Source organism: Hoplias malabaricus, chromosome 15 (genome assembly GCF_029633855.1).
Source record: "Hoplias malabaricus isolate fHopMal1 chromosome 15, fHopMal1.hap1, whole genome shotgun sequence".
Lineage (NCBI taxonomy): Eukaryota > Metazoa > Chordata > Actinopteri > Characiformes > Erythrinidae > Hoplias > Hoplias malabaricus.
Genome location: NC_089814.1, coordinates 34,162,687 through 34,178,632, shown reverse-complemented (window position 1 = coordinate 34,178,632; position 15,946 = coordinate 34,162,687). Strand labels below are relative to the sequence as shown.

Below are 15,946 nucleotides of genomic sequence, written 5' to 3'. Positions count from 1 at the left end.
GGTCGTCTTGAGAGGTTTCCTCCTTCATCGAGGGACTCTGTTTGACAGAGACAGGATGAGGATCCTGCTTGGACGTGGGGTCTGCATCACTGCTTGTACTTGTCCCTTGCTCTGGAAGCAACTTCTGTTGTGAAGCTTTGATCTGGATGACTATTACAGGACAACACACAGGGTCTAGAGTCCTCAAACGGCTCGAGTCCCTGCTGGTCTGCTCTTCTGGCTCTCTCTGAGCATCCTCATGGTTTCTCAGGCTTGATTGTGGCTCTTCAGCTTCTCGTTGGGTGTTTGTAACCTGTTGTGAATCAGCACTGGAGCTTCCCATCTCTGCAGCCTCCATCTGGATCTCGTTCTGGATCTCGGCGGTGGGGCTGCGTCTCCTCCTTACACCCCTCCTGGGCTTTGCCTCCTTGCAGATCTCATTTCTGAGATTTCGCATCCTTTGTAACCTGGCCTGCCGCTGCTCTTCCAGCTTCATTGCATTGTGCCTTTGTCTCTCCCGGAAGCGCACGAGTTTGCGGGCGTTGTCCAGTGTGATCCCAGAGAGCTGGACGAGCTGCCTCGTCGTGCAGCGATTTAGGTCAAAAGCCCCACTCTGCCGAACCATAGCGAAGGCTCTCGAACAGCGAGGGAGGCAGGAGGACAGAGGGGACACTCAGACAACCTTAATGTGGAGTGGGTGGCTTCTGCAGAGAACACGGTGACTTAAAGCTGACGGACTGCATTGTGACACGCCTTAGAACGCCACCTCACACAGAAGGTGCTTATGTCACACTGAGCCATCAAACCCTAACTCACCGACCAATCATCTTTGTCAGCGTTGGCGTAGCAACCACCAGCCAGTCAGTTTATCTTATGCGTCTCAACATCTGAACACATCTGACTGCAATGTGCCCTAAAGGCTGTGGACACCCTCTTAGAACTGATTCAGAATGAGGACTCCCTCGTGCGGCAGAATAAAAGCGTCACCTTTTAAAAAGGTATTTATCTGAACACGGTGGTGCAGCAGGTAGTGTCTCAGTTACACAGCTCAAGGATCCCGGGGTTCTGGGTTCTAGGTGAAGTCCAAAAACACACATTAGTAGATGGATTGGTGACTGTGTGTTTGTGTGTGTCACCATGTGAAGGACTGGCGCCCCCTTCAGGATCTGTTCCCACCTTGCGCCCAGTGATTCCAGGCAGGCTCCAGACCCACCGTGGCCCTGAACTGTGTAAGTGCTTACAAACAATGAATGAATGAATGAGAATGTCATGGTTTAACCCTTTCCAAACCCCTCCTTGTGACAGTAATTCCAGTAATAGAATTAAAAGATGTAAACACACACTTTTAAAACATTTAGAAATAACAAACATTCACAATCTTAGTATGAAACTTTATTTATTTTTTTAAAAATCTACAAAGGCATTTGCAACAGCAAACAACTCCATCATCACACAAACAACCGTCTAAAGGGGAAGTGGATTAATGTCTAAACTCTGACCTAATGGTGGATGAGTGAATGTAGAGGAAAATGCACAGAGGTGTGTTAAAGAGATCAGGCTGGAGTTAATCTACAGGGCACGACGCTAACTCTCCCTTCAGCTGCACGGGGCAGAGGCGCTGGGGAAAACACACTGTGCAAAAGAGAGAAAACTGGGGAGGAAGGAGAGGACAGGAAAGAAAGAAAGGAACAAAGACACAGGTCCCTTGAAACTGACGAGGGTATTTCATCTCCTATCATTTCTTTCTTGGTCGCTAGGTGGCAGTGCCTGCACTGTTTTGAAACGGCTCTGAGAGCCCTTTTTTTCAGTATTTAGATTCGTGCACTGGTTTGGTTTCTCGCGTTTTCCCAAACCCGTGCAATTCACACAACGCTAGAGCTGATCCAGGATCAGCCGAGAACACGGCAACAACTGCAATAAAGGCACAGCTGAGTCAAAGACTAAACTCTGTTTACAGTAGCAGCCAAACCTTTGGGCCCACTCTAAGAGGTGGACATTTTGAGGCTTGGGTTTCGAGGTCCATTTCAGAGGTCACTACTGCGAGGCCGAAGCTGATTTCTAAGTAGGAGTGTTAGGTTTGGAAAAATGGAAAGTGGAATACGGAATATGTCAAATATAAATATTAGGCCAAATACAGCAGCCCTATTTCATAGCCTTCACTGCTCCTCTAAAATGCCCAAAGTATAAACGTAGAGCTCTTCACAGAGTAGGAACTCGTGGCCGATACTGTATCACTACTGAAAGAGCCAATAAGGGCTTAATCTATTCAGAAACAAATTCATAAATTAGTCCTTGATGCATTTGTTCCTTCAGTTCGCAGACTTTCACTATACTTCATACTGTTCGATAAGGGATTTCTTTTTTAAAAATATAAATTAAATCTATATCTTCGGATATAACAGGGCTTCACTGGGACTATGACTATATACAACTCAGACTGAGACCTACGGTGATCTAAATTGAGATGAACGGAGCCCTCCTTCATCTTTCCATTAGAACCAGAGAAAATATATATAACCAGGAACGTACCTGTGCACGGCAGCGTGGCCGTCTTTTAATCAGGAGACGGGAATGCCTCCTGAGGTCTGTTCCAAAGCTGGAGTTGCGGGAGAAACTGGACACAGCATTATTTCTCTAAGTAATGCTGGCATTGGCAGTGACTAGTGTGTGTGTGTGTGTGAGAGAGAGCACATTCTAGAGGTGGGCAGCATCTAGTTCCTTTACTCAAGTTGGACTTGGACTTTTCCTGAGCTATTAGAGCCACCACAACCCTGACCAGGATGAAGCAGTTACAGAAAACGAATGAATGAATGATTAAAATGCTTTCAGTGTTGATTTTTTCTTGAGCTTGCATTTGTGTACGTGTTTTTTTCCAAGTTGCGATACTAGTGTGCTGCACTGAGTATGGACTAAAGCTACTCAACACACCTCCGATGCGTCCTGTGCTCGAGATAAGAGAACACAAAGATGGGCTTTATGTTCCGGACGTATCCAGAGAAACAGCGTGCTGAGCTGCATGAGGAGGCTCTGGCACATCGTAAACGAGCGAGAAGCCTGGTTAAGCCCCGCCCACTCTCGGTTACGGTGCGTCCAAGGCTGCAAGGCAGGCTTAAAAAAATAAACACTCCGATACTGTTCAAGGGTATAAATAATTATATGGTGTTATGTTATGGCAATAAATACGTCACGTGTCTCTACATAAATAAGGAAATGGAAGAGGCTGAGGGCCAGGGAAGACTGAGAGGTGACTGAGTAACTTCACCTCCGGAGTGGCCCCGCCAAACAAACCAAAACTGCACCGACTGAGAAAACACTCGCCTTTCACAACACCGGTGTTCGGAAAGGCTCCCTTCAGCGCAGCCGCGAAAGCTGCTGAACTATGAGCTCGACATTTCTTTACTCAGAGTTCGTCTCTGAGTGAAAATCTTGCTTTAAAGCGGTTTCTTTCATTTCTCGGAAACTTGTTCGCTGCTTAAGTAAAAGCCGACGGTCTGAAGGCTTTAAGGCCAACGACCCGTGCTGGTTTTCACGTGATTTTTTTCTGTTTTTTTGTTTTGTTTCGTCCCCCACTTCTCCAAAGTCATCATCAACTGCTGCGAGAAAAAAAACGTGACTGTAGTGTAGTTTCGGGGATGAACTACATGTAGTTTTCACTATAAATGTGCACAGAACTACTCAAAACAAAATCAAAATGCCTAGGCCGCTGGCCTAAACTCTTAGAACTACGTAACCAAAGGCATACTGAAATCTCCATGCAGGCTTCGGACCAACCTGTAGTTTAAAAAGCCTGAGGCCAGTGCATTGCTTGAGGCAAAGCCAGTCCGGTTTCAGGGGTGACTTGAACAATACGAAGAAGCCGACCCCGTTAAAACCGGCGCTGGTCTCCGCCAAGTCCAGTGTTGGCGTTTAAGCCACGTGCGGTTGCTACACGGAGTTGAACACAATGTTCAGCTACGGAACGTCAGTCCACGTCTGGGAGAAGGAGCTAAGCTAAATCTGTGTCCTCTCACGCTTTTTAGTTCATATCCATTCTCTCGTCCTCGATACAGTTTTATAAGTTCGTAAGAATGCCACTGGGTCTGAAAAGTGTCACTCGTATTTGTAATATCCCCGCTCCACGGCCCTGGAGGCGATCTGCTCGGCTGTGTAGCGCTGATCCAGCTCCAGCAGGGCTTGCAGCAGGTCGTTGATGTTGGCCCGGAGTCCTTCCCGCTGCATCCAGATCTTCAGCAGGTCGTAGACTTTGTCTGCGGCGTTGTGAGACTCGGCCAGCTTGATGGCGTTGTCGCTCAGACCGATGCTGCGGAAGAACTTGTTGTGCATGCGCATGTCCAACACATCGAACAAATCAAAGCTCTTGCTAAGGGACGTCTCTTCACCTGGAAGGAAGAAAGAGGGGATGTCAGGACTCTCGTCTGTGACTTTGAGATCACACTAAATATTAAATAATCGTCTGAAGACTTGAACTTGGATGAAATGTTTTGCACTTTGTCCGTGAATAAAAATTAAACCAAAATATGAAACACTGATAAACGGCCTGTTATTTCTGATTTAAAAACAGAAAACCACAAGGAAATAAAAACAAGGAAATGCTCCAGGCGACAAGAGCATCTGTGCAGAATCGTTAAGAGGAGTCGATTCACAATGAATCAATTCTTTGAACGTCTGGGAGTCGCTTGTATGAACTGTGGGCCAATGATTCAATGAGTTGAATGTTTTAGAGTCGACTCAGTCTTGGTTTGCAACAGGAACTTCAAATGTTAATTTTAAATAGATGCCAAGTGCATTTGAAGAGAACAATTGGCCAAATTCCTATTTCATAATTCAATATTTTAGATGTTAACGTTTTTTTTAATTGTAATAAATTTGTAAGCTGTTGTTTATGAAGGTTCATTCTATGCATCAGTCTTTCCCCTAACTCCAACTGTCCCCTAATTCCGGCCACTGCCGTATATGGTGCAATTCCACTCTCTCTCTCTTCGCCAATGGCATTGGGTAAAACAATAAAACGTAAGTTCAAGCCTTAGTAGGGCATTTAAACATTGGTCATGCAAGAAATCACACATCTAAACAATATTTAAGTATCTCTAACAGTTTTGTAATTCTTTGTGTGCAAAACTGCATGTGGAACACAACACATTTCCATTTTGCGACAGATATTTCCCTCAGTGTAAAAGTTAGCTTCCTTTTCTCTGAAGGGGAAAATCTACCGCCATTTTAATCCTTACATGTAGAGTACGGATACCAACACAGGACAAACGTAATCTCATTGTGAACCTCTCAAAACCACTGAATGTGGTAGCAACTGTCACAAGCAGGGGAGGTGGCCGAAGTTAGGGGGCGCTAGTAATCTTAGCAGTACTGGCACCTACTTAAACAAAAGCGTTTTTATCTAAAAACATATTTTCTTTCAGAGTCAAGCAAGTCTTGGACATTAATCTACACACATATGACTCCTGAAAAATGTTGATTTGAGTGAGTAAAGTCCTTTACTATTTATTTACAGTTAACTAAGATTTCCAATTTTGTAATTAAATTGGCCGGAAATTGGGCTAACTACGCTAATCCCTCTAATATAGTAAATCTTTTAAAATACATGACCAAAAATGTGGTTATTTTTTATTTAATGAACTAAAACTAGTCTAAAACTAACAGTAAATAAATAACTAAAGTGAGACTAAAACTAATACACATTAGGCGATTGACCAAGACTCCAACTACATCAGAATCTGCTGCAAAAAGCATCCGTAGGAGATGGTTCTTACCAAGTAATGGGACTAGTTTCCTGGACAGACCATCATCCTGCGACAGAAGGACAGCGCTAGTGTTCTCCTCCTGGAACGATCACAGAAAAGGCACAGCAAGTTTACAATACCGTGTCTCATGATTAACATTTGCTCTGAATTCCTACCACAGTATTGATCAAGTTCGGACACGTAACCTTCATATCTTTACCCAGTTATTTAAAGCATGGCCCTGCTGCTGTAAAACCCCTGTCTGAAGGTTCCGCTCCACCCTTATCTAACACGCCTAATCCAGATAATCAAGGTCTAAAGGAGTGTCTGTAAAATGTCTTGAGGCATTTATGAGCTCAGCTCAACAGATTTCCTCCAGGACAAGTTCAGACACAGCTATAACATTTAGTCATCTATAACAACACAATGCAATCCATTGTAATTACTGCTTGCTCCTTAATACCAGTACATTTCTAATGATATTACCGTATAACACGGAAAAGAAGTGCCTCAGGTTTATGAGTGGAAGGTCAAATGTTTAGTAGGGACTCTATACTAACCCGTCCCCATGGCTCTGCTTCTTTTTCCTCGTTGCAGGTGGGTCTGTGTGTAGGGGGGCTATGGCGGGGGGACTCCCCCATAGGGGGTGCCATGATGGGCAGTGCAGACAGACTGGTCTGGGAGGAGCTGGTGGTGTTGGGGAGGCTGTCCCCAAGTCCCCGGTCCTCATCCTCCACGGGGATGCTTTTACTGCTGAGACCCTGAGTCTCCTGCAGCAGGGGGCGGGACTCGGGGCGGGGCTCCTCCGCTTCCTCGAGGCCGGCGTTGTGGTTGTTCTCTTTCTCCTCCACAGAAGGAGCGCACACTCCATCCTGACAGACGAGAGACCAAAAGACAGATGTGAAAAATGACGGCAAAATGTCCCACCGTTCCAAAAATATGCTGAAAAAAATGGTTCCTCATACGTTTAAATTTCTATTAATAGTTTGAATTAATTTTATTTCTTTCTTTTATATTTCCATCAATCCAAATTGTAAAATCACCCCCCCCCCCCACAACTTCTGTTTTGATTGACATTCTGTTTCCGTTTCCATATCTCAGTGTTTAACGATCCCAGGTCTTTTTTCCCACAAATACATTTTATGTATTAGCATGTTAGCCTTAACTGTGAGGCACAGCGCTGAATTTACGTATGAATTAGCAGTCATTTTGGCCTGATCAGTCCTGCTGTGTGCTGATGTTACCGAAACGAGGAGAGTGAACTTACTATGGGAATCTTGACCTCATGGATTTGAGCAGCGGTGCTCTCTGAAACAGAAGATAAAATGAAGAAACACTGAATTAATCCAAAACGAACACTATTAAAAGCATTGCTTTTTAAAATCTCATGTCTAACAAGTAACTACCCCATCTACTGTCTATAATTCAGTAAATACTGTACATTATTCGGTAATGGCTAGGAATAATCTGGAATCTATCTGTTGTCAACATTTATATCTATGTAGGATTTGTAATTTTCTATCATAGAAGTACAGAAGAAATTCTCTAGTCATGAAATGTGTGTTGAGAACTCAGTGCCATCAGATAAAGTGTATTTAAAAAAAAAGCTTCTCAAACGTGTAGACACCCATCAGCCCCTCAGAAAGGTTTAACACACCTTGTTTTCCACAGGGACGTTTCTTACGGCAACGCCATGCGACTAGCCCCACCACAATAAAAACAATGATGAGAAGAAATACTGTCAATATCCCTGTCAAGACAGAAACAGAAAATATATTTTAAGTTCACAACAACACACCTGTACACAGCACCTTAGTTAGATCAGTGTAACTCAGACATATTCCTGAAGAGAACAGACACAGGATAATGTACTTGAATAAGTTTAGGGATTAGTTTAGGAAAGAATAATATTTTTCGACACAGTGGTGTCTTAGTGGTGAGCACGTTTGCCTCCCAGCGCTGGGATCTTGGGTTCAAGTCCCATCTGGGTGGAGTTTCCATGTTCTCCCTGTGTCTGCGTGGGTTTCCTCCGGGTGACTGTCTGTGAGGAGTGTGGTGTGTTCTCCCTGTGTCTGCGTGGGTTTCCTCCGGGTGACTGTCTGTGAGGAGTGTGGTGTGTTCCTCCTGTGTCTGTGTGGGTTTCCTCCGGGTGACTGTCTGTGAGGAGAGTGGTGTGTTCTCCCTGTGTCTGCGTGGGTTTCCTCCAGGTGACTGTCAGTGAGGAGTTGGTGTGTTCTCCCCATGTCTGCATGGGTTTCCTCCGGGGGCCCCGGTTTCCTCCCACAGTCCAAAAACATGGAGGGTAGGTGAATAACTGTCTAATAACTGTCCTGGTGTGTGAGTGAATGTGTGTGTGCCCAGATTTGGATTGGCGCTGTGTCCTGGGTGAAATCCTAGTGCCCGATGCAGTCCTCCAAGTGGACGGAGGTGCGTGTGTGGATTGAGTGTTCTGAGCAGTGTGGATTGCAAAGCGTCCTTGGGTGTCTAGAAAGGCGCTATATAAGTGTAAAGATAGATAGAATATTTTTAAAAAGTGTTGGAGAGACTCCTAACAGCCACTCGGGAGACCCGTGTTTTTTTTTGTTTTTTTTTTAAAGAGACGTAAAACATGGAGATGCCTGTTTTTCTTTGGACAGCAACAATTTACTACTTCATAAATCCTAAGTAATCCCAGAGCCCAACATCACTCAAAGTGTTTGGGATTACTCTTATTGTGTGAAGCAGAAAACACGACAGAGTTCTAGCACTAAACTTTAGGGAAGACTGAAGGATGGCCCTGACATTATATTTAGTTGTTGAGGCTTCTTTGTGATTCCTTCCGACACTAAACTAGACACAATGTTTTGTTTGCGATTTCCATGAATAAAGGGCGGCCTCGGACGCTTCCACGCTGCCGTATTGTGTGTCTATGAGAATCCGACCCTACCTGCAGTAACAGTATGCCTGGTTTGTGTAGGTGGGACTGTGGGTTTCTCGGTGGGGTCGTTGGGCGACGGAGGGCGTTTCCTGCACTTGGCATTGGAAGTGGGCGTGCACTTGCGCTCCTCGATTTCGTCCGCTTTACACCTGCGAAACAAGGAACCAAAAACCAGACAATAGTCAGGCCTTTAAAAACAGAAAGAAGTTACAAAAGCAGCGCAGCCTTATTGTTAGGGCGGACAATGGAGATGTTCCACAGCAGCTCTCTGGGGTCAGGAGGGTGGGATTAGATGGAGATCTTGACTAATGAATCTGACTCAGACAGAAGGATTTGGAAGATGGGAAGACTAAATAGCAGTGAGGATTTCCAAGTCTCCAAGAAGACAGTATCGCAGTCATAAATCTTTAGGTTAAATCCCCATTGAGGAAAAAGAGGGATGTGTGGATCTAAAAGGTCTAAATGGGTTCATGGGAATCAGAAAATATGGATTCAGCTTAATTTGGCTTGATAATAGTATTAGTTTTGGCCAATTTCTACTTTTCAAAAGATGACTGAAATTAAAAAACTGTTTCTAAAGCAGGGCACATTAAAGAAACACTAAGTAAGATTCTGTTTTTTCTCCTTCTTGGGCCCCCCCTAGTGTCATTCATTTTTAAAAAACTGTACCGAAATCAACAGGAACGGGGAGGGTGATGGTTTCCTACCCTCCTCCAAAAGTTACATAGTGCTGTTTCAGCAGTACAGAGCCCGGAGTAGCACGGATAGAGGCTCTGTTCTCTCTGATACCGCTCAGTGGAGCATCACAATGATTTTGAAGCTGTAATTTTAAGGTAAAAATCTTACGTAGCGTTCTTTTAAGCACAATAGTACAGGGAGGTGGTGTGAGTGCAGTAAAAACGTTAGGGACTCAAACTCACTTGGTGCATTTCTTACACACTTCACAGGGCTCGTCAGGCAGGCAGAAAAAACCAGTCCTACACTCGCACTGAGTGTTTGTGCTGCTCGTACATTCCTGTGTCACTTTCTGGTCTGAGAGAGAGAGAGAGAGAGAGAGAGAGAAATGTCATTCTACCATTTAAAAGCTAATTTAGATCAATGGCTACAACCTGGAAAGTTCATGAGAATCAATGCAACATGTATGTTTTGTTAACAGTCAAAATCCAAAAGTCAGATTTTTCATTTACTTTGAAGGGTTTCACTCTCTAATATCCTTCCAATTATATCAATTAGCATTGGGAGTCATCTCTAATGTAGAGCGGTGGTGGGTTTTATGAGGGAATCAATCCCCAAGTCGCTCAGTTAAAAAAAACAACTACACTTTTAATAAAAATAAAATGAAGCAAACCTAGAAAGGGGTTGAAAGATGATTGTAAATGTAAATAATTATTGTATCTATGCAGTAAACAGAGGAAAGCATTTATTTTACTAAAAAAAACTGTTTGTTTTACTACATTAAACCACAAGCTGTGTGTATTGTATGAAAACTTTATTTATAATATTTAGTGTCCAAGAGCTTTATGTCCAAACCGAACAGCCCTAATTCACACACCTCAGTGAATCAGCAAGAACTTCACCACACACACACACACACAGGGAAAATAATCCTGCACAACACACCCAGCAACTCTCTCATACACACACACACAAAAGGGCAGAAAAAGAGCACAGGAGATAGCCACACCCTGAGTGTGTAACACTAGGAGATCAGATTCCCATGAGCCAGGCCTCTCTAAACTCGGCTCTATTCAGCATCTCTCTCCTGTCCTCTCGCTCCATGGGAATCCTATGGCGCTCCTATGGGAGAAGCGCTTGTCTGTGGAGTGTTTATAAGAGTGTGCACTGTTTACAGCAAAATCTGGCCCTGAACACAAAGTCCGGAGGGAAAAGGACAGAGATTCACTCACACAGACAACCAGCACAGCGCTCTCACAATAAACACGACCTGAACGGACATCCTCGGCTTCATAACAATCACATACACACACAGAGAGAGAGAGAGAGAGAGACACACACACAAAGAGAGAGAGAGTGACAGAGACAGCGAGACACACACAGAGAGAGAGAGAGAGAGACACACACAAAGAGAGAGAGAGACAGAGACACACAGAGAGAGAGAGAGACAGAGACACACAGAGAGAGAGAGAGACAGAGACACACACACAGAGAGAGAGAGAGACACACAGAGAGAGAGAGAGACACACACAGAGAGAGAGAGACACACACAGAGAGAGAGAGAGAGAGAGAGACACAGACACAGAGAGAGAGACACACAAAGAGAGAGAGAGACAGAGACACACAGAGAGAGAGAGAGACAGAGACACACAGAGAGAGAGAGAGACAGAGACACACACACAGAGAGAGAGAGAGACACACAGAGAGAGAGAGAGACACACACAGAGAGAGAGAGAGAGAGAGACACAGACACAGAGAGAGAGACACACAAAGAGAGAGAAAGACAGAGAGAGAGAGAGAGAGAGACAGACACAGAGAGAGAAAGAGAGAGACAGAGAGAGAGACACACACAGACAGGGAGAGAGAGAGCGAGAGAGAGAGGGTGGGAAGCTCTGGACATCTCACAATAGGATAGATTTCAATTATAAAACATTTCTCCATTTTTGTTAATTAATTTCAGCTTAATCAGATCTAAACTGTAGCCTTAAAAGTGTATTCTTCCACTAACTTTAAAACTGAGTGAAAAGAAAACACAAAACCCTGACGTCAGTGCTGTAAATAAAGTAAACTCAAATATAAAAAATCTGATTTAAAACCAGATCATTGTTATTGAAGAGTATTGTGATATTTATTGATACAGAAGTTTTGTCCAGCCCTAGTATGATCTTTCATTTGGACACAGTAGCATTATTCAGGAATAGTTCAGGAATCAATGGGAGGAGTACGTTTATTAAAGTGTATAATTGTAAAAGTGTTAAGTAGCTCTCTAAACTCCTGTAAACAAAGACTGCATTGGTAATTCAGACATGTACAACTAACTTAGCCAGTAGCTCCTCTGATTGTTACATCATCGCTAACACAATAAGATTTAAGACATTCCACACACAGAGAGAGAGAGAGAGAGAGAGATGAATACAGCTGCTGGAAAAATAATCTCTTGTGAAATACTCGTTCTTTGTTTGTTTAACTCTCGTAAACCCCATCCACATCCAGAGCAATAAGTCAGAATGTCTCACTACCTGCTTCCGTCTTTTACAACAAAAACGACACTTCAGACAACCAAAGAAAGAGCTACATTACCCCAAAGCCCCATCTGTGATATCTGACTGATTCGGAACCCATGAAATACGGCACCTCTGTGGCTCCAGCTGCGATTTCTGAAACACTACTGGAGCAAATCCGCACACGCTGTGGTCCCTGGTGCCTGATGATACTGCGATTATATTGGTATCGACAGATAATAGCATTTTTAAAGTTTATCAGCGTGAGGCTGATTTAGATTTTGCTGGTATTTTATACCAACAGTTGCCGACTCTTTTTCCCCTTACCCTTTTGTTACTCATTAACCCTTTAGACACTTGATTTAGACAACCTTATACACTATGACACTTGGACCCGTGAATAACTCCATTACCAATGTGGCACATGCTGCACTGCAGACACTGCTCCATGCCGGTGGGATGTTCTGCGTAGGTTCCAGCCTCACATGGAGCGCAAAGTCCCTTCGTCTGATCCGCACTGCACTTCTCCTTCACGTAGGTTCCTGTTAAAGGAAGAAGGTTCCTTATATGATTATGGACACCTCTGGGATAATGCAGACATTATTAAAAAAAAGAGGAGAAACAAAAGAGGTTGGGGCTTCATTTTTATAAAAACGCTGAGGTCCACATTTGTTCTACTGATGGCATTTCTTTCTGAACCCCTGAACAAAGAGCCGTGGCTTAATGTGACCCTCCGTGCTCAAAAAGCACCGACCGCAGGTGTCCAGTTACCTCTGCTTTGTCTCTCTTCATTCTGGCTCCGTCTCTATTCATGCCCTAAATAACATTTAAAGATCTCGCTACGATACAAGGGTTAAGGAGCTCCGCAAAACCCCAAACGGTAACGACTGTCTCTTTAAGCACACGGAGTGACACGGTTACGCTCGATTTAGTCTTTCAAAGCCCAACCACTGAGCAACCGCAACATACAGCATTCCGTCAGTACTCACCCGCCTCACAGTTCTTACAGCAGAAGTTCAGGTGTGGGTACTCCTGGTTCTCCTGGCATGATCGCTGCTGGGCTGTCCGGTTCTGTAAGGCTTCTCCAGTCCCCCTGCTGACCACAATCAGCACAAGTATGAGGAGAAGAACCTGTAGACGAAGGAAGAGGAGGTTCAGTTAAGATCAATAATAATAATACGTTCAGTACATTTAATACTGAGGGGCTATAAAAATAATAACAAGAGAGTAATAAACAGAGAGAGGGGGGGAGAAAGGCAAATCCATTCACTTCAATTCAAATGTACTTATTCCCAAGCTTTAGGAAGGTTCGGTACACATTTTAACACCTGAAATCTGTGACCCTTATCCAGTTCAGGGTCGCGGTGGGTCCAGAGCCTACCTGGAATCATTGGGCGCAAGGCGGGAATACACCCTGGAGGGGGCGCCAGTACTTAACAGGGCAACACAGACACACACACACACACACACACACTTACGGACACTTTTGAGTCGCCAATCCACCTACCAACGTGTGTTTTTGGACTGTGGGAGGAGACCGGAGCACCCAGAGGAAACCCACGCGGACACAGGGAGAACACAGTCACCCGGAGCCGGAATCAAACCCACAACCTCCAGGTCCCTGGAGCTGTGTGACTGCGACACCACTGTGCTGCCCACCTGAAATCATGCCTGTTTATTTTGCCTATAAATCCTACTACTCTCCATTTCCTGATTTGTATTTTCTGCTCCTGTGTTCCTGATTTTATTCCTCAGCTGTACTTGATCGAGTGTGTGCTTTATAAAGTAAGTGTACTATTATTATCATCACCACAGTCTAATAAATGTGTTTTTCTCTAGTCCTAGTAATTGAAAATATTGACAGAACTGTACATGAAGTATTAAAAAAAGTAGAAAAGAGGAGGAGAAAAAAAAGAGAGTGAACTGCACTGATTAAAAGCTGGTGCGATCAAACAGCTCCTGTCCACACAGCTCTTTCTGGGATGCTGGGATATTCAGGTACTTTCACAGGCTCCAGAAAACAGTTTAATTACAACAAGAGAAAGTGTCTCGACATGTCAAACCCAACAGGTTGAAAACTCAAGAGTTCTCTCTTGCTTCTATTAGAAATACACCTCTCTTTAATAGTTAGACACATCAGATTTCTTACTTATTTTCACTTAATTCCATTACAACACCTGATTTTCACCAGCTCCCCCCCCCCCCTCACTCCTCTTCCTCTGTTACAGCTCTCTTTCACACACACGGTTCATTACGCAGTTTTCAGCCGCGAGGAGGCCCGAGGGGAGAGCAGAGGAGCGGTCAGCTATTCTGCTGCTGGACGTTGCGTGAGCAATCTGCCCTTTAATTCCAAATGTCTGATCACGGCAGCTGCAGCATTTAAAAAAATAATAAAACTAAAAAATAAATGAGGAGAGACACTTCACAGCCAGGCAAAACAGAGTCCGAACTCATATGAGGCCCTGGATTACCATGGAGAGAAAAACATACATACACACAGACACACTGATACGGAGTGGGGTCATTGGCAGCTCTATCAGAAGCATTTCTGAGGAGTTCAAAGACACCAGTGAAATGCTGGCCTTTGAAACATTGCACATGGACTTTGTAGTTATGTTCCAATGGACAAAAATGGTCTATTGTCGGCCGCTGTGACAAGAGGGGATTGATGGATTGAGTTTAGGTCACAGACAACGTTTGGCAATAACTGATCAGAAGGTGAATAACGCACCGAAATAAACTGTATCCAGTGTGAGAAAGAACAGCAGGCTTACAGTGTGTGTGTGTGTGTGTGTGAGAGAGAGGATGATGGCAAGTGTGTATAAAGCTGTAGCTGTAGTTGAGCGCTTTGCTCGCTCCCTCAGGCGCTTCTCTTTATTCTCCGTTCCTTTCAGCTGTGCACAATGAGACGGCCTCATTTACGGCTAAACAACACGCCTCAGAGCCGCCACTTCAAATGACCCACATTCTCCCGGCCACCGGACACCTGGGCCGAAACGCTACACCGCTGCTAACGCTAACGGCCTACATTCCCCATTATCCTCCGGCACAAAGCCGCGCAGGCAGGGGGACTGACCGTCCACCAGAACAACAGCCCACTTCATCGGCCCTGTTACTAAACCCCTGCCCTCCGCAGACGCTTACAAACTTACATCGGTTTCATACGATTAAAGGGTCGCGTCTTTCATTTCTGATTAAATTAAAGTGACAGTCTGGGAGAAAATAAAACAACCCTTATTAACAGGTCAGCGACGTGCCTAATTGTGATAAATGTTATGTTCTTTATTATACCGTTCAAATCAGTGTATAACCAATGACAAATCTGACAATTAAAGTAACAATGCGTAATATTATAACCTTTAAATAACAGCTTCAAATTCGTTGTGATGCTCCACTGAGCTATAACGAGGTGAACAGAACTTCTGTTGTGGCTACTCTGGGCTCAGCACTGTGGAAACTGCACTATGTACCTTTGGGACAAGGGTATGAAACCACCCACTCCGTCCCCTACTGAATTTAGTATAGTGCTCTAAATATGAATTACACTAGAGGGAGCCCCAGGAGCAAAACACCAAATCTTACCTAGTGTTCCTTTAACCACAATGACTTCCACTAACTTACATTGAAAGTTAAGATATGTTTTGCCCTTCTCCTGTAGAGATAGGTTCTGTTGGTACTGACAACATACACAAATATGCTCAGATTCTCATACAAGTGCATCATACAGTGTCAGAAACCATACTGTGCTGCTGTGTTTAATGTATGTGATATCATCAACCCTGTCAGAGAGAACTTTTCATAGCGTCCCGTCCCCTGGAAACAACGTTACTAAAAGAGGCCGGGATTTAGCAGAAACAGCTGCAGAGTGCTGGGAGCATTAGCGAGCATGAAACGATGTAATGGAGCCAGTAACGCTGCTCCCATCATGGATCAGAGCTTCCCACAGTGCCACAGGCTCTTATACTGCCCTGCAACATAATAAACAAACACCACACTGCACATTATAAACAAATAAACACATTCTAAGAGAGAGTGGGTTTACAAACAGAGAGAGAGAGAGTGAGAGAGAGAGAGAGGACGGACAGCTACGTTCCACACTTTCCCACATTTCTGTGTAAACACATTTGATTAATAAATTA

The 15,946-nt window shown here is 44.2% G+C and overlaps 1 protein-coding gene across 1 annotated transcript in view; it reads right to left on the bottom strand.

Moving 5' to 3' along the window:
• Positions 1 to 1,364: 1,364 nt before the first annotated feature.
• Positions 1,365 to 15,946, bottom strand: part of tnfrsfa (tumor necrosis factor receptor superfamily, member a) — a 35,893-nt gene continuing 21,311 nt past the window's right edge. The window contains exons 2-10 of the mRNA XM_066646133.1: positions 12,797 to 12,938; positions 12,221 to 12,349; positions 9,552 to 9,663; positions 8,641 to 8,780; positions 7,372 to 7,464; positions 6,982 to 7,022; positions 6,275 to 6,586; positions 5,745 to 5,814; positions 1,365 to 4,358 (exon numbers count right to left, since the gene is read on the bottom strand). Of these exons, the coding sequence (XP_066502230.1) occupies positions 4,069 to 4,358; positions 5,745 to 5,814; positions 6,275 to 6,586; positions 6,982 to 7,022; positions 7,372 to 7,464; positions 8,641 to 8,780; positions 9,552 to 9,663; positions 12,221 to 12,349; positions 12,797 to 12,938 (1,329 nt within the window). The 3' untranslated portion in view covers positions 1,365 to 4,068. The remainder of the gene's footprint in view (positions 4,359 to 5,744; positions 5,815 to 6,274; positions 6,587 to 6,981; positions 7,023 to 7,371; positions 7,465 to 8,640; positions 8,781 to 9,551; positions 9,664 to 12,220; positions 12,350 to 12,796; positions 12,939 to 15,946) is intronic.